Source organism: Equus przewalskii, chromosome 1 (assembly GCF_037783145.1).
Source record: "Equus przewalskii isolate Varuska chromosome 1, EquPr2, whole genome shotgun sequence".
NCBI lineage: Eukaryota > Metazoa > Chordata > Mammalia > Perissodactyla > Equidae > Equus > Equus przewalskii.
In genome coordinates, this window is record NC_091831.1 from 168,027,078 (window position 1) to 168,049,643 (window position 22,566).

The following is a 22,566-nucleotide window of genomic DNA, read 5'->3' on the forward strand; positions in this document are numbered from 1 at the left end:
GAACTACATTATGTTGAATGTACTAAAAACACTTAAGAGAATTTTGTTACACTGTAAGAAAATTTGATCTGTACTATTTTTTTGCACACCTTCATGGGTCAAAGACAGGACTGCCAGAGTCCCCACTTTTTTTCTCCATCCTTTACCCCTAAATCCTGACAGAGATCTGAACAAAACATTCTGAATCTTTAGGAAGATGCGGATGACTTTTTTAGTGACACTGAAGTGGTATTCCTAAGTAGTGTCGGTTATAACACACAATTATCAGTTTGGAACACAATTAGGTATTGAAACAAAGTTTTGAGTCTAGATGAAATAAGAATCCATAGTTAACTCAGTAAACAGCAAAGATGTAACATTTGAAAATGCTGATTCACTTTCTACTTTCAGGGAGGGTGTATAATAGTGAAAATTTTTAGTACTGAGAACTGTATGCTTTTCCTCTCTCTCCATCAACTTACAATTTACATCATTTTATAGCATTTATAGCAGTGGTCTCAACATTGGCTGTAAATCAGAATCACCTAAGAATCTTTTAAAAATTTAAATGCCCAACATAGTATGCACACCGTACAATTAAATCAGAATCTACATTTTAAAATGTCCAGGAGCTGGCCCTGTGGCCAAGTGGTTAAGTTCACGCACTCCGCTTCAACGGCCCAGGGTTTTGCTGGTTGGGATCCTGGGTGCAGACATGGCATCGCTCATCAGGTCACACTGAGGTGGCGTCCCACACAGCACAACCAGAGGCACTCACAACTAATATACAACTATGTACCGGGGAGGGGGTTTGGGGAGAAGAAAAGAAAAGGGGGGGAAAAAAAAAGAAGATTGCCAACAGGTGTTAGCTCAGGTGCCAATCTTAAAAAAAAAAAATGTTGTCCAAATGATTGTAGTGTGCAACCAAGCGTGGAACAATCTTCAGATGAATTAAGCAGTTCATTCTTTGCAATTAGGTGCAAAATATATTTAAAAGTAACCACAAACACATGCACAAGATCAATAATATTTCTTTTCTATATAAAATATCTTGACATTCTAAACTGTAAACATTTTAATGTTTTAAAGTTACCAATACAAAGTGTTCTTATTTTTAGAATCTTATAGTCAAAAAACAGAGAATTACCTGATTTAAAGACAATTTCTAAGCAAATAAATAATATATGAAAAACATTTCCAATTTTAGGGCAATCTCATGTTTATAAAAGAGAGTTTCTTTCAAACTGTTTAAACACAAAGCTAATCACAATAACAAAATGCCTTCAAATATTCCGTTGTTGTTTTTGTTAAATATAGATACTTTAAGACTTTTCTTCTCTAGAAATGCAAATATATGGCCTAAAGTAGAAGGCCCTGCCATTTGAAACAAGTATTGTATGTGGGACAACAGGAAATTAGAAACTTAACTTTCCCAACTATGTATTTTCTCTCCCCTGGTCCTCCAACGACACCCAATGGAGACTGCTGATAGTTGCTTACAGCCCGTTCCCGTATCTGGGATCCTGCCAACTTCCTTTAACAATCTCCAGACTTCTGCTACCATTTTTATTCAGTTAGAATCCAAACAGAATCATATGCCTTGCTTTAACCAGTTTTCAATTTCTTTTTTACAACAATCAAAGCCTTCCCTCTCTTGAATATTCATTCTATTTTTAATCCAGGTGGGATAAAAAAAAAAAAACCAGTACATTTTAAAGTTCATTAAACTTCAAACAATAGAAATAAGAAACTATTGCCTTGAAACTACAACCGGGCAATAAATCTGAAAAGAAAAACTTCTCTAGGAGAGTAGAATCAATTTTTTAAAAGGAAAGTTTGTAAGTAGTGTATTTTCTTCTTCAACTTTTATCTTAGACCTATCAAAAAGAGTTAGTGGAGCCATTTAAGAACATGGTTAATTTAAATCTTTTCCCCACAAGGCCACCTGTTTCATCCACTGTAGTTACTGCTGTATTAATCCAAATTAATTATTTTAAATTAATTGCATTCTCCATAAAATAGTACAGTTAGACTAGTTCAAATCTTATCCTCTCCACCACTTCTTTAAATATTTCAGACCACTGTGATTTTCCTCTCATCTTCTAGTGCTATAGCATTCATTTATAATTTAGTAACATATTGTCTTAAATATCTTTTTTTTTTCTCCTGAGGAAGATTCACCCTGACCTAACATCCATTGCCAACCCTCCTCTTTTTCTGCCTGAGGACGATTAGCCCTGAGCCAACATCTGCACCAATCTTCCTCTATTTTTTTTGTATGTGGGACACCACCACAGCACAGCTGATGAGTGGTGTAGGTCCACCCAGGATCTGAACCCATGAACCCAGGCTGCTGAAGTGGAGTACACAGAAATTTAACTACTCAGCCACGGGGCTGGGGCTTTAAATATCTTATAACCCTAACTTTATAGTTATAGCATACACAGGGAGCTATAGGCTAAAAATAAATTTGGGAAAAACATCTTTTGAAATTAAAGCTCTGAAAAGACATCTCAAAGTATGTGTGTACCTTATGATACTGAGTAAATACTACCATTATTTTAAATAAAATGACATGAAGCTATTAAAAACAAAGATAAGTCTTACTCACTTTCCTATCTGCTGAAAGTCAACTATCCAAAGACCTATTTCAGAAATGCTAACAAGACTCAAAATATTTTTGTGAGTCTTCATCAGAGACCAAGGTAAAGTCCCTACCTCACTGGTATTCTTTGGAAGACGTAACTGGAGAAAATAATATAAAAGCTATGATCTAGTCAAATGCATACTTGTTGGTCTAGCAAGATAGAGACGGAGATGGGGGAGAGGGAGAGAGAGGGGGGAGACACAGAATATGAATGAGTGAGGACAGTTAATAATTTGTAAATTATTAATCAGCATAGCCTATGGGAGAGACTCACTTCCCATTTAGTATCTCATATAAAAACATAATTTCCTGGACAGTGGATATGAGTAGTGTTTTTGATCCCCCAAGAAAGGTATTATCCTCAAATAACTATCAAGAAATTGTCATTCTTGGGGCTGGGCCCGCGGCTGAGTGGTTAAGTTCACACGCTCCGCTGCGGCGGCCCAGGGTTTCGCCGGTTCCCATCCTGGGCACGGACATGGCACCACTCATCAGGACCTGCTGAGGTGGCGTCCCACATGCCACAACTAGAAGGACCAACAACTAAGAATATACAACTATGTACCGGGGGTCTTTGGAGAGAAAAAGGAAACAATGAAATCTTAAAAAAAAAAAAGATTGTCATTCTCAATGAGAAATCATTACCTGCCTTTGCTTTTTCAAAATCAAAGTTCATTTTGAATGAACTGAAATCCACCAAGTTGAAGGCTTATCCCTGGACCTGTAAGAGTTCCACAGTCTTGGCGGGAAGAAAGTCTGAGACGTAGACTAAGCAAAAAACCAGTGTTTTCCTTTGTAACAACAGCTCATAAAGCGGTGTTCTTGTGTTACTGAGTTTTTCACTTGTATTTTCAGCTGGATGATAAGCAAACTGTAAAGTATTACATCCACAATAGTACCCAGAAGTTTCCAGCCTAATCATTTAATTTAATCTAAGAATTTGATTACTTCTTATTAAATATGAGTCAAGTGAATAAACAAGAGCCTTTCTCGCACATTCACCCGTTATCTATAAGAAATCTTCTATACCAGTGAGAACTTTTGACAACATTCTTCTTTCCCACCAGTTCTCTATTATGTACTCACTGAACCAATTACCATTCCTGAAATATTATACTTCAGGATAAGCGAACTAGTGAAGATGGTTACCTTTGAGCTTCTCCCACACGGGCACATACAACTCCAAAGAGCTTGACGGCAGAGCTAATAACTGACAGTGTTGGAGGTAGGGGCTTAGGCACCGAATCTCCATCTACATCTTTCTCATAAATAGAATAAGGGTCATACTCGAGACTTCCACAAGCAATACCACTACCAAGCAGGAGCTACAAGAAAAAAATTATATATAAGCTTTTAGAACCACGGTTCACAGACTGAATCAACCTGAGAGTTACTGAAAAATGACCATACCTGTTCTTCAATAAATCTGTGGTCAGTCTCTTGCAGCAAAGGACTTAATATCAAAAGATCATCCTGATGACAGAGCGGTGGAAGTAAAAATGTGAACGCTGCCACCTGCATATCAGGGGCAGTCAAGTCAGCAGCCAGCTCTTTGAGGATAGCACAGAGGTTTCCTGTTGAGTCACAGCAGAAGAACAATTAGCAATTTAGCACTAGCAGATGACTGGTTAGAGCATGGGGTTAAAAACGCCCAGGCTGGGCTTTAGTCTACACATCGGCCAACTTCAATCTATCATGGCCAAAGATTTTTGGCTCAACTATGTGCTTCTAATCACAGGCTAAGAATGGACACTGAAAAGACATCTCAAAGCGTGTGTGCGTGCATGTATACTTTAGGATACCGAGTAAATACTACCATCATTTTTAATAAAATGACAGGAAGTACAAAAGCAGAATAAAAAAAGAACAGATACAAAAGGAGGTAAATTATATTAGTTTACAAAAACCCACCATGGCCTGAAAAACAGTTATAAGCATCAGACACGTTTTTATTATGGAAAACTTCAAACATAAACAAAAGCAGGCATATCAGTACCATGACACCCAACTCCCCACCACCCCAGCATGATTGTGACTTATCTTGACCAGCTGAATCAATCTTGTTCCAGCTATACCCTCATCCGCTATCTCAACATCCCCCACATTACTTTGAAGCAAGCCCTAGAAAGCATATTATTTCATCTATGAATATTTCATTGTGTATCTCCAAAGTTAAGGACATTTTAAACAATCCTATAATCATAATATCATATTTACAAAACCAATAAACATCACATACCCATTCAGTGTTCAAATTTTCAATTGTCTCATAAACGCCTGTTTTTGTTTGCTTTTCTGTTTGAATCGAGATTTAAGGCTACAAGCTGTAGCTAGTTGACTCATCTCAAGTCTCTCTCAATCTGAAGTTCTTCCCTCCACTCCCCCAACCCTCCTCTGTAATTTATTTGAAATGAGGTTATTTCTTCTGTAGAAATTTCTATAGTCTGGATTTTTATGATTATACTCGCCAGAGTACTTTAATTTGTTCCTCTATCGTCTATATTTTTCTGTCAATTGGCACCTTGATCCAGAGAGGACTCATTTTTTGTTTGTTTGTGTTTTGGGGGCCCAGCTAGTTCAGGCACATTGTGATCTTCTGTAATGTATAGTTCTCTCTCAAATATACATTTTGAAAAATTGGTCTGTTTGTCACATTGACCTAAATTACCATTTCAAAGATACTTATCCTAATTTCTAACAGATTATCAATAGAAAATTTTATCCTGGGGCTAGCCCGGAGGTGCAGCCATTAACTGTGCACATTCCACTTCAGGTGGCCTGGGGTTCGCAGGTTTGGATCTGAGGTGTGGACGTGGCACCACTTGGCACACCATGCTGTGGTAGGTGTCCCACATATAAAGTGGAGGAAGATGGGCATGGATGTTAGCTCAGGGCCAGGCTTCCTCAGCAAAAAGAGGAGGATTGGCAGCAGTTAGCTCAGGGCTAATCTTCCTCAAAAAAAAGAAAAAAAAAAAAATCCACCTAATACGCAATTGGCTTTTCCCAGTTTGTAACTTAAGTACTTTACGAATGAGTAAAAATCGCCTTAGAGAAACAAACACTTAAGTGTTTCTTTAGCAAGAGCATCAGGATGAAATGAAGACTGAGGTGATGTTGTTAGAAGTGGTAGCAAGAGTTAGGAAGGTTCACCTGCTATCATTTTCTGTATCATTAGTAATAGTAAAAGTACTGACAACAAATATTTACTGAGGATGTAACATGTGTCAGTAAATGTCCTAAAAGCATTACATGTAGTTTTCATAACCACCTCATGAGGTCGAGTTAGTAATGTCATTTCATAGGTGAGGAAACAAGAACAGAGAGCTTGTTAATTTTGCAAGACAACACAGCAATTACATAGAAGAGTCAGACTGAAACATAGGCAATTCAAGCTCCAGAACTTGAGCTTTTAACTACCGTGCTCACTCACTCATTCATTCAATCAGTATTTAAGATGCTGTGTTTAATAAAATATATAAATATTTTATTGTATTTAATCCTTTCTTCAAAAGGATATAAAATACAAGACACAAAAACATACATATAACTATGAAATGAAGGTAGGAAGTGCTTTGTTTCATAAAAGATGAAAACAAAAGTACTGTTAAATTTAGTTAGATTTTTTCTTTTTTCTTTTTTTTTTTTTGCTGAGGAAGATTTGCCCTGAACTAACATCCGCTGCCAATCTTCCTCTTTTCCTCCTTTTTTTAAAAACGTGAGCTGCTGCCACAGCATGGCTACTAAGAGATGAGTGGTGTAGGTCCGTGCCCAAGGATCAAACCCACGAAGCAGAGCACACCCAATTTAGCCACTAGGACATCAGGGCTGGCCTTAAATTTACAGAAAGCAGAGATTACATATAGGAACTGGGGAGGGCAGACAGGGATCAGTGAAGGCTTAATGAAGCAAATGAAAGTTGCTCAAAGGAATGTCTGCAGGTTTAATTACCAGTATATGACACTCAGAAAAATAATTTTGTTGGTAGTCCACTATGCAAGGTATGTTTGCTATTAGAGCTAAGTGTGAAAACTGTGGTAAATCTCTATTTCTCATTTAAAGTGGCTGCTCCCCTAACTGTCCCTGAACAAAGCTTTTAAAGATGATTCGATTTTAAAATGCAAATATGCTTTTGTGGTAGGAATACATCGACTTTCTGATGCTAATGAGGAACAATTTTCAGTGCAGAAAATATTAAAATATTTGAAAGGAGATCCATAACAAAACTAAGAGCCAAATTTTCACTCCACAAACTTCAAAAAACTAAGTCACTTTTATGATAAAAGTCTGCATTTGCTGGACAATCATGAATCAAAGTTACTTAAATTTTTATATTTGTCCCATGTAACAAAGGCAATTTCTTAGCATGTCTTGTAGGCTCACTTTTTGATAAACCATTGTAGTAACATCAGGACTTGAAACTTCTGTTTTGTTACTTAGCCATATTTTCTGAGTTAGATACATAACTTTAAAGACTATTTCTTTTTGTATTAAAGATTTAGAAATTATGTTATTATTGTACTATGAGCTATGTTATTTAAAATGGCAATTACTATTTTAATGGTAAAGTTATGTTATGTTCCATATATACTATATAAACTTATTAAAACCATCACTAAAAAAAAAATCAGAAGTCTTTAAGGAAAAAAATCCTTAATTCTATTTCCACAGTGAAAAGACAGATACAAAATGGCAAATCCTTATTTTTGGTTGCAAGAAAAATATTAATACATCCTTATTTGCATTTTTTATGATTTCTTCTTTAATTCTTGTTAGAAAAACAGACACACTTGAAAAAGACAAAGAGGGTGAACGTAGATTCTTTTCTCAAGAAATTCATGGTATTTCCTGACTTTGTCTCCCAATGAACACTCTGGAACTAATTTAAAATCTATGCACTTGTATACTATTATTCTTTTAGGACCTCTAATTGCATTTCTAAACTCCAATTCTGAGAAAAGAGTAAAAGACTTTGTTTTTCCCTTAATTTAAATCCTTCAAGGGGAGACATATTATTATTATCAGAAGATACACTGTAGATTTTAAGTGATATTCTAGTATTCCTAAATGTTGAAAGAAGACCTGAAAAAAACCCCAATTTTTCCATCTGTAGTTTGAAAATAAATTTCAAAATACTATGGTAAAAATTGATGTATAAGTTTGAAGGGAACTGCTGTTGCCAGAACCTAACAATGATCTGAGTTATGGAACACAGAAGTTCTAAGCGTTTTGTTAGATATCTAACAGCCAACTTTTAGATTGAGAGAGAACATCAAATGAGAGACCTATCCCTAAGCTCTGACTGTTTCTAAGTCTCTAGCAGGTTACTTATCAACGAACAGGCAGCACAGCATGAAGCTTATGGTTTCATCTTGAGTCCACTATTTACTGGTATGTGTTCTTGAGCTGATTTTGTAACTTCTCTGTCTTTATCTGTCAAATGAGGAAAATGGAACTAGCTCATTGTATTAGCCTAAGATAAATGAGATACTAATACATATAATATCGAGCACAGTGCCTGGCATACAGAAATGGTTCTTTTGATGCAGTTTCTAAGAAACAGCAATGTATCCATTTTTTTTTCAGCTCTTCAGAAGATTTTACCAAATCCTTACTTTAAATCAAACATTTTGCTAGGTACATTTGTGAACTAGGAAGGGAGGCAGTGGGAACACCAGCACTCACATAATGATAAAGGCCAAGACAGAAATTATAACATTTTGAACTAATATAGTATATATTGCATTTACCTGCAGAATAAGGACATAAGTCAACAAATGTAGTATTTTTACAAGAAATGGATTTGAAGCATCAATCAACTTAATATGGTTGGCTGAAAATTAAGACTAAAAAATATTGAAGTTCCCAGTGGAAACCATTTTCAACTTAGACTTCTGTTAAAACAAGCATCTTGAGTTATTCAGTAGTACTAGCAATTTATTTTCTTAAGACTGTATCTTAAACTTACAAGCAAGGTTTAGGACTAATTTTAAAATAGGGACAAGTTTATTTTACCAACTGCAGCATTCCAGTAACCTAAAGTCATCTTTGAGCCCACTAAGAGCAAAACCTATATTATAAACTTTATAAAAGCAATTATACCTTGGTAGTTCAATATTAAACTTCTATCGGGGCAGAGTTAAGAATGGAATGAAATGGACTATGTACTGAAGATAATTACTCTAGAAGAAAACTAAAGATGGCCAAATTTCTAATAGATTTGCATTATATCTCTGTACAAAACTCTGGAGCAGAATCAAGACCAATCTTTGTGACTCACTCTCTCCCACACAGTGGAACTATGGCTTTTTTTGCCAGAAGAGAGAGGAAAGCAAGACATGAAGTAGGGTATTTTTTTAAAAAAGTGTTTTATTTACTATAAAATGGTGAACACATAGGTTAAGTGTGAACTCCCTAAATCTCCGAGATACAAGGCACTAAATAACTGCCACAATTCATTCCTTCAGGCCTTACTTTCCAGGCACTGTACTAGCCACAAACAGCAAAACATTTTGGTCTAAGGCACATACCTTCATAGGTTTCAGGAGGTAATAAAATCAGTAATTCATAAAGTCTCTGTCTATAAACTACTGATGGTGTTTTCAAAGGACTTCCATATGTTTTTACTATTGAAGAAAGCCTTAAAATAAACAAAAAAGTATATCTTAAGTATGCAAGTTATATAATAATGTACAAATACTGAATAGGTTGACATATAAACATAAAATGCCTATACATATTGAGTGAACATTAGTGTTGCTTTTATTTTATGTTTTTTTAAACAAAGTGTGATTATAAGTTATAAGAGGGATTACAACTGTCACACGTGCAAATCATTCTGCTATCTTTCCTATCATGCTTCATAAAACAAAACTGTATATTCACCTTAGACTTATAAGGACCTAAGTATTTTGTCTAGAAACTTACCACATTCCAAAGTTTGCAACTTGGCATTTGAAAAAACTTAAGTCTGTTATGTAGGAAAGAAACAAACAAACAGGAGACACAGGTAACTAGAGAAAAATCCAAGTGTTTCCTAGAAACTTGACCTGGAATGCCACCACCAAGTAGAATGAATCACCAAAATATGCAAAATCATAAAACAAATTCTCTTTTAATAAAGCACAAGTTGAGCCAATATTTCCCCAAAAGTTCTATTCACAAAATCTCTCATCACCTCCCTCCTTCACTCGTCCTTCAGCTTCACGTATTCTTTACCTTTTGCTCTCTCTCTACTGGTACTAAGACATCATTTTACTGACGTCCACTCATCTAACAAATACTTATTAAAGGATTACCACCCTTTGCAAGATACCATGCTATCAACTGGAATATGATTTTCATCTCTCTTAGCAATACAGAAAGTCAGGGGAACTACTTTTATTGTGCCACTGGAATAAACACACTAAACCGTCACGGCATGAGATTTCCAGGTACTCTGAGAAGTTCTGGCAATGTTTATTCATTTGTATTTTCTAGCAAACTGCTCTTGCTATTTCTAATTTCTAGATAAGCATGTTTTGTGTTTCTCTAAAACTAGATGAGAAAATTACAGCTGACATATGAAAATTATTTTAATCATATTGACAAGATGTTAAGAAATTATAAGTTGTATTTTTAAAAATCCTGCAACATCCATTTGGTTTAAATACAACAGAAGTGAGTTTGCAGGGGTATTTGTCTTTCTGTTTTTAAAGAAAGTGTGATGAATAGAACAAAATAAGAATTTAGAAAAACATTGCTAGCAGTTTCTGCTTCGATTAGGAGGGCGGATTAAAGTCTCTGAAGGGCATTCCTGCTATAAATACACTTAGATCCTGGGTAAAAGATAATTTGCACTGCTAGGCTTGCAGGAAGAGACTTTTTCAAAGTCTGCTCCCTCAACCCTGACCCCCCAAACAAATACAAAAGCATAAAACAAAACATGAGCTGAAATGAGAGTCAGAACACAAATGCTAATACCAATACAAGAATCTGCAACTGAGCTGGTGCCCATGGCAAGGTAGGGGTGATAAAGTGGAGGCTCTTGAAGGGGTTTAAAACGGTCCCAAGTCCTGGCAGAGACAAAGCCATACTGGATCAAACCCAGTTGAAGAGAGAATTAGTGAACTGGAAGACAGAGCCAAAGAAACCACTCAGAACACAGCAGACAGCAAAGGAGGAAAAAATACTAAAAAAAAGATTAAGACATGGAAGACAAAATAAAAAGATCTAAAATTTGTCTAATCAGAACCCCAGAAGGAAAGTTTAAAGAGAACAGAAAACAGGCACTATCTGAAGCGATAACCACCACTCTTCTAGAACTAATGAAAGGCATGAATCCAACAAAATATACACCAAGATGGATAAAGAAATTCACAAATTGCCATTTTAAAGCAGAGATTGTGAGATTCAATTTTTAAAAACTCCAACTGTATGCAGTCATGAGATATACCTAAAAACAGTGACACTAAAAAAGACAAAGCACACATATAATAATCACAAAGATTCGAATTTAAAGAAAAAGTATTATTAAGGATAGAGTTACTGTATGATGATAAAAGATTCATTAGAAAGATATAAGTCTAAACTCCTATGTACCTAATTAAATAGTCTCAAAACACGAAAAAGCAGAAACTAATAGAACTATAGAGAATAACTGATAAACCCAGCATCACAGTGGAGTAGTTCACTCTCAAGACTGTCAAGTATTGACAGGTTAAGTAGATAAAAAATTAGTGAAGACAGATGGCACAATGGAACTTAAAAAAAACACACATTTGTCATAGAGTAAGTCTCAACAAACTTAGAAGGACAGGTAACATACAGATCATATTCACTAACTACAATGCAATTAAATTAAAAATCAGTAACAAAACCATAAGCTAAAAACTGTTCTATACATTTAGAAATTTAAAAACATACTCAGACAACTTAAAGAAATTTTAATGAAATTTAAAAATATTTAAAGCTGAAAAAGGGAAATAATACATATTAATACTTTCAGGATTCAGCAACTGGAACCTTAGAGGACAATTTATGGCCTTAGTTTATATTAGGAGAATTAAGAGAAATTCAATGAACTAATAAGCATTCAAATTAAGGGGTTAAAAAAAGAACAAGAATTTAAGAAAGCAGAAAGGAGTAATAACAAACAATAATGAATGAAGTAGAGAACAAACTCAACATAAGCAAAATTATTCTTTGTACAGATTAATAAAATAGATACATCTCTCATGAGATGGATCAGGGAAAGGCATAATGAAAACTTACCAAGATTGGAGAAAGGGACATATAGATATAGCAGAGATTAAGAAGATAAGAGAATACTAACGACAACTTCACGCCAAAAAAATTGAAGAAGATGCATTGGGAAAATTCCTGGAAAAATCTAACGAACAAGCAAAACAAACCCCCAAACCAGACCTCAAATAGTCAAAACAATTAAGGAAATGGAATACATATTCCTAAAAAGAAAATATCAAGTCCAGATCGTTTTACAGACAGGTGGTTGCTAATAAGATTTTATGTGATGCATTCCAATCTTACATAGACTCCTCCACACAACCTGATGAAAGAGTCACCTACCTCATTCTACAAGGCTATGTAAAACTTTGATGAAAACCTGAAGAGGGTAGTGCAAGAAGTAGAATTATAGGGTGGTTTCACTGATGAATAGAAACCCAAACATAAGCAAAACAAATCCAGAAGTTTATAAAAAAAATTATTATTTCCAAGCTCAGTTTATCCCAAGAATGTAACCAAGTAAAAAAATTTGCCAATAAAATCTGTTCCATTAAAGTTATCAGATTAAACTATTTTATAAAAATCAAAACCCATTCATGATAAGACAAAACAATACAAAACAAAATGTGGCCAACTAGGAAGAGGTTATTTTCTTAACCTGATAAAGAATATCTACTAAAAAGTTGTAGCAAACATCAATCTATTCATGAAACAGGAGAAGAATTCCCTTTAACCACTTCTATTCAGTTTTAAATGGTAGTTATCTAGCACATAAGTGGAGAGAGAGAACACGAATCAATAAGCATTGTAAACAGAGAAACCCAGAAGAATCTATAAATATATCTTTAATATAGGAGAGTTTGGCAAGGTGGCTGGATATAAGATTGATAATATTTTTGTACAACAGTAATGAAGAGATTATACTCACACACCAGTCACTCCCATGTGCTTATGTAAATAATTACTGCAATGAAAAATATAAAGTATCTGGGAATAAATTTTTGAAAAGTCATGTAAGATTTTTATATAGAAAAAAATTTATACTTTGTAAAAGACTTCAAAAGTAGAAGAGAGACAGCATGTTTATGGCTATTGTAAAAATATCAATTATCTTCAAATTTATCTATAGATTCAATGAAATTTTAATTAAAATTTCAACAGGAGACAATCAAAGTGCAAGAAGGGCCAAATTATGCCTGAAGAGGAGTAAGGCCAAAAAGCTTGTTCTAACAGATACTAGAATTTACTATGAAGATGGTGTGGTGTTGGCACAGAAATAGACAAACAGACTAGAGAGCACAGAAACGGACCATGGTCATATGGGACTACAATACATGACAGAGGTGAATGAAATCACTGGAGGAAGTAAATATGGAACAATCTGTTACCCACATTCAAAAAGAAAATGGGGGCTGGCCCCGTGGCTGAGTGGTTAAGTTTGCGTGCTCCGCTGCAGGCGGCCCAGTGTTTCGTTGGTTCGAATCCTGGGCGCAGACATGGCACTGCTCATCAAACCATGCTGAGGCAGCGTCCCACATGCCACAACTAGAAGGACCCACAACGAAGAATATACAGCTATGTACTGGGGGGCTTTGTGGGGGAAAAAGGAAAAAATAAAATCTTAAAAAAAAAAAAAAAGCAAATGAAATCTGATCCCTACCTTACTCCAAACACAAAAATCAATTCCAGATGGATTAAAGACTTAAATGTAGAAGAAAAAATCTTAAACATTCTAGAGAGAAATATAAAAAAGTATCTTTATAACTTTCAAGCAAGGTAGATTTTTTAAATCAAAAGACAAAAAGTACTAACCAAAAAGTAAAAGACTGATAAATTTGACATTTAAATTAAGATCTGTTAATCAAAGAACTATTTTACCTAAAAATAGGTAAAGACATGCATGAATAGGGATTTCATAGAAGGAGAAAGACTGAACAACAAATACATAAAATGATACTTAAACCATCTGGAATCAGATATATAAGTTGAAATCATAAGGAGATACCAATTTACACCTACTGGATGAGCCCCGATTGATGTCTGAGTAAGTGCTGGTGAAGAAGTTGATCAAAGGGCACCCACATATATTATTGGTAGAAATATGCAATAATTTTGGAAAATAATTTGAATATTTCTTGACAGGAGGATGAATAAGTTGCTGTATATTCACACAAATATTATGCAGCAACCAAAATGATTAAACAAATTTACATATAGATTAAGTTTCAAATAATGTTGAATAAGAAAAAGTAATTCTCAGAAACAGTATACCGTGTGTCTGATCAAAACCAAGCAAAACTAAACAATGTACTTACTGCTTAGGAAAACACATATATGTGCTATACTTTTTAAAAATGCAAGGGAATAACAACTATAAAATTCAGCGTAGTTATTACATCTATTAGAGAGGAGCACACAGATAACTTCCATAGTATTGTTAATGTTCTGGTCCAGGGGTAGCTAAATCTGACCCACTGACTGTTTTTGCGAAGTTTTTGTGGAACACAGCCACATTCATTCATTTACAGATTATCCATCACTGCTTTTGAGCTACAACAAGAGTTGAGTAGGTGCAACAGAGACTGCATGGCCCAAAAAGCCTAAAATATTTACTGTTTGGCCCTTTACAGCAAATATTTGCTAAGCTCTGCTCTAGTTGTGTTGAATTCAGAGGTGTTCATTTTATTATTATGCTTTATAAGCCGTATCTTAAATCTATTTCCATATACATAAAACGTTCTATCACTAAATATATTTTTGGAAATACTTTCTCTAATCTATCCATTTTATTAATTAGGAAATTACAAGTGCTTATGACACATATTGGATTTTGTCAATGTTTTCTTGTAAGTCAAACGTATGAAAAATAAACAACAAAAAACTAAAACTGTTAACAAGTATCTGGTTCTTATGAACACAGAATAGCACTAACAAACCAATAAAATGCATACCTGAAAAGGTTAACAGGCTTAATGCTTAATTTCTTGGTTAAATCTGACTGTATAGGAGATACATTATCGAAGTAACTTTCCTTCCCTTTTAATATGTATTTTTCCTTCAAGATCCTAGCCTAAAAAAAAAAATCACATAACTAAATGTTTGCCTTCCTCTGCAAGAGGAAAATTATTCACCAACCATAGGAACTTGGCCTTATTAACGTACTTAAAATGTTACATAATCAGAGGGTAAGTGATTGCTATTTCAAACAATGTCATCAAATCTAAATAACAGGTCCTGACCGAGTTAGCAAATCCACGGCACACGGAAGAGGCGGAAGGAGACGCTGAAGCACTTCCTCGGTAAGGAGATCACCACAGTGGGAAACAAAGCTCTTGACAGCTGAAAAAGAGAACAGACTTTCATTTGATGCAGTGTAATGAACCATGAAAAAGGTATTCAATTATGGCACAGCATTTGCATTTTTATCACAGAAATAAAGAAATGTGCTGAAAATAAAAAAAATTCTTGAAACTCCAGTATAAAGAAGAAGCTAGTGTCTTCTATCTCTAATCTACAAAGATAAAAAAAACCCCCAAACTTCCAAGAATTACTAAAAGAGACCAACAACCAAGGTAACAAAATGTTGCTGTCCTGGGATCTAACTCAGCCCTGGAGCTCAGAAGCAGAAGAATAAATTATCTTAGACCCTCAAGTCTGCCAGTTCTACACTGGTTCTGAGGACTCATGCTGACTTTTGAGCCAGCATGTTAGGTTTTTATAGATGTTACCTGAAACACAGAAGTTTTTATAAGGAGTTATTTCATATGTAGAATAAAAGAATATATGAAAAGAAGTTAGACTGAGTTTCAAGATTAATTTCAAAATAGTTTTTCTTCTTTAAGAGTAAAAATGCTATGAATAAATGAAACCAAAATCAGTGCTTCCATGTCTTTTCAGGGATCTCACCCATCCTTAGTTCAAATTCTCATGGTGGATACTAACGTTAATGGTCTATATATTGGGGAAGGGTACAACTTTCATACACCAAAAGCCTAAAAGAAACACGCTTAGTCAATGCTGATTAAATCCACTCCTAGGATTTCTGAAAAGAGGAATGAATACCTACTTAGGACAAAGCAATCTTGATATTTCTCAACTGGATTACATCTAATAAAACATGCATTATCCTAAGGATTAGAACTCTTAAATTTGGTTTATTACATCACACTTCTATTATAATCACCAACTAATCAATTATAATCAATGACAAAAACCACCACAAGCAGATTTTCTCCCCCTTAAATTAGACAAAACATACAAGCAGTGTAAAGTTAAAGAGTGGGAAAAGCCAAAGGAAAGGGAGAAAAAGACTAAACTCAACCTACCACAGAGAGCACCAGCTCGTCCTTCCAAGGTTACCTGCCATGTAAACGAATCTCCTCGGCTCTTTTCTGTTTCCAGATCTTTAGGAGACACTGGAAAGACACACTTCCACAACAGCAGAACTCGAGCAAGGTGATGGCTGGCAACCGCAGGACCTGTAATTTATTCAACTTGTCACTTGTTATAGATCCCCAAATGATTACTCTTTAGAACTATTAATAAGCAGGAACTTCCCTATTAAAATAAACATTTTAATCTACTACTTCAATACTTCGTTCCTTTTCTTACCTTCTGGTTCCAACAAATGTACTACTGAACGAATGAAGGCACTGGAGTATACAGAGGAAAAACAAGAAGTAACACTGAAGTCCGGGCTCCAGCGTCAGCTCTTCCACTATTGCTGTGGCCTCTTTGAGATTCAGTTCCTTTTATCTATAAAATGAAGCTAACACTACTGGCACTGCTTGTCTCCAAGGGTATGTCAGATCCAAATGATAAAGCACACTTTAAAGTAGTCTGAGAAACTGTAATGCACCACAAAAATGCAAGGTACTCCTGTTTTGGAAACAAACAACACTGTATCCTGAGAGTAATGCTAATTCTTTATAGCAACTTGTTCTGGGCCAAAAATCGGGTGTGATACAGCCGACTGAAATTTTTTTTTAAGATTTCAGAGGAATGACATTTATGAACCCAGGGATCATGAATACAAAAGCCCAGTAGTGAAAGACAATGTAAAATGATAGCATTTTGATAGCATTATGTTAAGAAAATAGAAAAACTAGAAGTATAAAAAGCAAAACCCACAGCTTTTCTCCCCAGTGATTTTCTTTAATATTCTGGGGTTTCCTGAAAATTCTGCTATAAATACTCCTCACTTCTTATTCCATGTTCTGCAGACTGATGTTTTTCTACTGCAGGATGGGCAGCATAGCAGAGAACAGCACTGGGTTCCGGAAGGAGAGCCCTAGGTTAACATCCTGGTTCCATTCACTTATTAGCTGTGTAAACTTGGATAAGTTATTAAACCTTTTTGTGGCTCAACTTCATCTATAAATGGGGATAATAATAGTATTTACCCAATCAGACACTTTCTGAGGTTTACATGAGTCTGCATTTAGAACAGTGTTTGACTTATGATAAGCATTTATATGTCTGACATACAATTATCATTCAAAAATTGCCTTATTTGCATATGAAGAGATGAGCCTAATGGCAAAATGAAAAGGCAATGGCAAGCCAATCTTTTTTTCTACACATGCAATTTAGTAGATTAAAATATAATATAATTTCTCCATTTTTCCTCTGACTTGCTTTTTAGGGAGAGGCTATATGCTAATCCTTACAGCAACACAAACCGGATTCAACACTCTTTGCTCACTACTTTCTTAAACTCCTAGAATTGGAATGAAATAAAGAAGTCGGAGCAAGGCAACTGAGAATAAGTGATTGTAAGAAGTTTGTGTGTGACTGTATGCACGTGTGCACAAGCACGCTCATATACAATGGGCTATGGTAATAAAGAAAATTCTGAAAGTAAAATTTAGCAGACACCTAAAAAACAAAATTGTGGAGTCACTGGGAATACCCATAGTTGACAAAAGTTTCATAAATATTTACTATTATATCCTTAAGACAGCTGACTCAACAGTAAACAGTGTAGCATCTCCTTCTTAGAGAGGTATCAAGATAATGTCATTTCAGAGACATATATCAACCAATAAAAATGAGTTTATAGTAATTACAAAGTTAAAACATAAACAAGAGTAAGTTTATTCACATCAAGAATACTGTATCAAACAGAAACCACACACACTTTATGAACCACCACAGATCTGTAAGACATGTATGTATAGGTGAATCGAAGTTGTTTTATGTGGCATCAGATAAACTGAGAAGTGTAGCAGAAAAAGGTTAAAAAATGTTGTAGTTCACATTTGAAGAATGGACTTGAATGTGGTTTATTTGAGTTTACATTAGTTCAGAATAGTGAATATATTAAAAATAATAACGGAAACTGTAAATGGTGAAGTAAATGCTGAAAACGCAAAAGAGGTGTTCAAACTGCAAGGTAAAAATTAACAAAGCACTGAGATAGTTATCTAAATACCATTTCCCAAAAGAAGAATAAGAGCTCTTTGGAGAAATGACTGGTTGCAAGCTGGAAACGTAAACGTTGGGAGATTTTGTCACCCCCAAAACAAACATGATATCAAAGAACACTAGGTTCATGTTAAAAGGACACATGGCCCAGCTTGAAGGGGCTCCCACTGACTAAAGATGAGACAATTTGAGGATCAAAAGGAATACGCCTGCAATGAACTGAAATACATCAATATATAAAAATCTATGAGCTCATGATGATACTTAAGAGCACCAGCTTCACTGATTCCCTTTGCAAGTTGCTAGGAAACTAGCAACACATTCTAAAAATTGATAATAAAAAGAAAACAATAATGCATATGAAAACAGAATAAAGCCAGAGAAAACAACAGTAGAACAATTAAAAATTTTAACCCTTTCTGTATGTTGATTATGAATATATAATAAAATATGATGAAATCATCTTTTTTTTCTTTTTAAAGGAGAAGGATCTCTTGTAGTCTTCTTCCGATGGAATTACCTTGTTTTGAAGGTTTTGTTCACTAAAATATTGCATTTATTAAGGAGTATATTTTCCCCTTTAATTAACCAAGATGGTCAATATGGCAGGCAGGAAACACTCAGCCAAAGGCAAATAAAGCTTGACCACATTATCCCTATCATATTGTGAAATGATGATCTATGCCAGGGGCCAACACACACTTTCTGTTAAGGGTCAGACAGTAAACATTTTTGGCTTCAAAAGCTATACAGTCTCTATTGCAATTAATTACTTGATTCTGCCACTGTAGTGCTTAACGGCCACAGACAATATGTAAATGAATGACTGTGGTTGTGCTCTAATAAAACTTTATTTATGGACACTGAAAACATATAATTTTCATGTATCACACAATATATATATTTTTAATCATTAAAAATATAAAAACCATTCTTAGCTGACAGGCTGTATAAAACAGGTGGCAAGCCAAATTTGGCTCATAGGCTGAATTCTGATTTAGTCCAATAAATCTCTTTAATCATCTCAAGAACATTACTTAAAGTGGTTCTTCATTTATGATTGCTTATTTTAAGTTCCTTTTAGATCAGAGTACTTCAGAAGTGTCAAAATGATTTATTGGTCAAATCCACTCAGTTTTATATCCTACAATAAATCATGACTATAAAATAGAGACTTAAAGCAAAATATAGCTTTAATAAAGTAGTAAAATTGAGTTTCGAAGTTAGAGGATGTAAATAATTACTGATTTTTAATAAATATAATTTAAATGAGCCCTATCCCCTTCAATGTGACTACCTTATTGGCACCATCAATTTTCAGAACAATTACAGAATTGGACTCACAGGCTATTTCTCTTGCCTATCCTTATATTGTGGAAAATTTTTTTTTCTCAAGATGGATGTGAATGATTTTTTTTAAAAGTCATAGTCATTCAGAGTTAAGCCTGAAAGATGATCAAATTAGCTTATTCTACTTAAGGCTCATAAACTGATCTTGAAGAGAATTTCAAATAAGGAGACTTGAAAATATTTTGAAGAATGGAGTAAGTATATGGCTTCCTAAGGTAACTGCTAGAAGAAAAATGTTTGGTGGATACTTAAATTCTGGTACACATTAAAAGTTAGTCTTGTCAAATCACACATTACTATATTTTACATTCAGAAAACACAAAGCAGTTCACAATTATGTAAACCTTCCACAAGACTGTTGTTACCTAATGTCATCAGAGCAGCAATCAACAACCATCCAGCTTGTGTGCGCTGAGCTGAAAGGCGGCTGTTTTGAGCAGCAGAACACAGTAAATCCTCTGCTAATGTCATAATAATCTATTTATGTACAGAAGAATAAGGCAAAAAGAAGAATATCAGTTTATAGGTTATTGGACAAATGACAGCAACTAACAATAATCTCTTGAAAAATTAACTCTCATATAATAAATGTAAGTGATAAAGGACTGTTATTCTTGTAGACTATAGCATAGGACAACGTCATACAGGATACTATAAAAGAAGTAAGTTTTCAAGGTTAAATACTGGCATATTGGGTTGTACACAGCAACCCTATAATTCTTTGTAGAACATACGAGACAACATTGCATGACTATTCAAGTTTAGCTGTATAGAATTTGAATTTATTTTTAGTTTTAAGCAACTATCTGAGATGTGTAATTACTAGAGAAAGTTTCATTACAGGAATCTCCCTTTTTAAAATTTTGCATACCACTTTGATACCTGAGTAGCTGACAACAGTCTTTTCAGAGGCAGTGTATTAGAGAGGTTAAAAGTACTCAAAATAGTCCCACATTGAAGCAAGTTTCACAGTAGAGTGGGATTTACTACAATGTTATATTTTAAAAGTCTATGAAACAGGCAGTATTATAAAACGAGAGGAAAAACCAGGTATTTCACATTTATGGATAATGCATGCTTATACAGTACAAAGGCCACGAGGCATTAATACGCCTGAGAAAACATCTCAGTTACCAATCACCCGCAGAAAAGCAGCAAGTATTATGAGTTGGCATATAAATTTGCTAAAGAGGAAGGCCAGCATATTTTAAAACAATCAATCAACTTACTACTGAGGACTACTTGCAGCCTATATAGTCAACGGATAATACTCCAAGAGTGAGGACAAACAAACCAGTCCTGTGTGCCTAACTAATAAGATCTGAGAATATGAAATTTAATACATGCAATGGCAATTCTTTGCTTAGCAAGATGTGAAGTATTAGTTTATAATATAACTAAAGTAATAAATTCAAATGAATAATATCTTCTCCTGAAGTTGTCAGTCACCTTATTCAAATGGTGTTGGCAATACTCAAAACAGTTTTAGAACTTTTGAAGTAATGGTATGTTTTTTTGCAAAGCCTAAACTGTGGAGAATATACTATAATACTCATTAATAATGACATAGGAGTGACAACGAGAAAGAAAGGAACAATGGTGATTTACTTATTTATTTATTTTTGGAGGAAGATTAGCTCTGAGCTAACATTTGCCACCAATCCTCCTCTTTTTGCTGAGGAAGACTGGCCCTGAGCTAACATCCGTGCCCATCTTCCTTTACTTTTTATATGTAGGATGCCTGCCAAAGCATGACTTGACAAGCAGTGCATAGGTCCGCACCCGGGATCCGAACCAGTGAACAATGGGCTGTCAAAGCAGGTGTGAACTTAACCGATGTACCACTGGGCCAGCCCCCTGGTGATTTATTTTTGAAAAAATAACCTATTGTGTGTGAGGTCCAGGTTATGAGGGCTTTCATTGTCAAACAATATTGCGACAATTTGCAATTCCTAGCTATTCAAAAAGAACCAAAATTCCCACACCATGTTTTGCCTATTCTGTCATACTTCATTAAAAAAATTCTTTAGTTCTCTTCAAAATTCTTTGTACATTACAACTGGGTTATTTACTTACTAGGTTCTGTATCATTTACCTATTTGAAAGTGCTACATTCAAAAGCACTAAATTTATCCAGAAAACCCTATTTTTGGGCAGCAAGGCAATTTTTGGTAGACTTTTTTTAGTGTCATTATGAGCTCATGAGGTTTTATATGTTTATTGTTTTTCAATCCAGTGTTGTCATTACTTTTTCCGATGCACACATTAGCCCATCTTTGGTCAGTGGGAGTCCCTTAAGTTACCCCCTGTATCCTTCTAAAATGAACACAGTAGTCTTTGATGACTTCCTTGCTTTCCGGCATGACAAGATATTTTAGGCTTATATTGTGCATTTCCTGCCCCAGACCTGGAACCAGCCACTCCTCCGTGGAGTGCTGATTCCTTTTTGGTTGCAATGGTATTTAGAAACATAATCCGGGCACTAGGGATTTTCCCTGCTAGTGGGTTCTCAATGCTTTATGTCTTCTCACTGGACAGACTGAGGATGTTAAGTATTTTTTAAAAAACAAAATTATAAGTTCATAGTGATACTTTCGATCCAAATTTAACATACTTAATGAGGATTTTACTTAACTTTCTTGATTGCACAGCTGTAGCTTTATTTTTTATGTGGAAAATCTTGGTTCCTAAGAACACTCGTTATCTATCTTTAAAGTAAACTTTAAAGTTTACTACATGTAAACTAATTTCAAACTAGCAACACTACCACCAACTACAAATTATTACGTGAAGTTGACAATTTCCTTTGCGGCTCTCTTTTGTCTTTGCCATGCAATTTTAAATGCGCTTCTACGGCAGAACTAAATATATGGCAAAATAAAGCCTTCAGGAACAAGTTTTGTTACTAAATGGAGATCCTTCTAATAGAACGCACTCCTGTT

General features: G+C 34.8%; 1 protein-coding gene across 19 annotated transcripts in view; it reads right to left on the reverse strand.

Moving 5' to 3' along the window:
• HEATR5A (HEAT repeat containing 5A) overlaps positions 1 to 22,566 on the reverse strand; it is a 99,482-nt gene that overhangs the window by 45,498 nt on the left and 31,418 nt on the right. For all 19 annotated transcript variants that reach the window (XM_070587316.1, XM_070587332.1, XM_070587295.1 and 16 more), the window contains exons 11-16: positions 19,990 to 20,101; positions 16,174 to 16,326; positions 15,088 to 15,187; positions 9,154 to 9,263; positions 4,037 to 4,200; positions 3,776 to 3,951 (exon numbers count right to left, since the gene is read on the reverse strand). In XM_070587316.1, coding sequence (XP_070443417.1) covers positions 3,776 to 3,951; positions 4,037 to 4,200; positions 9,154 to 9,263; positions 15,088 to 15,187; positions 16,174 to 16,326; positions 19,990 to 20,101 — 815 coding nt within the window. The remainder of the gene's footprint in view (positions 1 to 3,775; positions 3,952 to 4,036; positions 4,201 to 9,153; positions 9,264 to 15,087; positions 15,188 to 16,173; positions 16,327 to 19,989; positions 20,102 to 22,566) is intronic.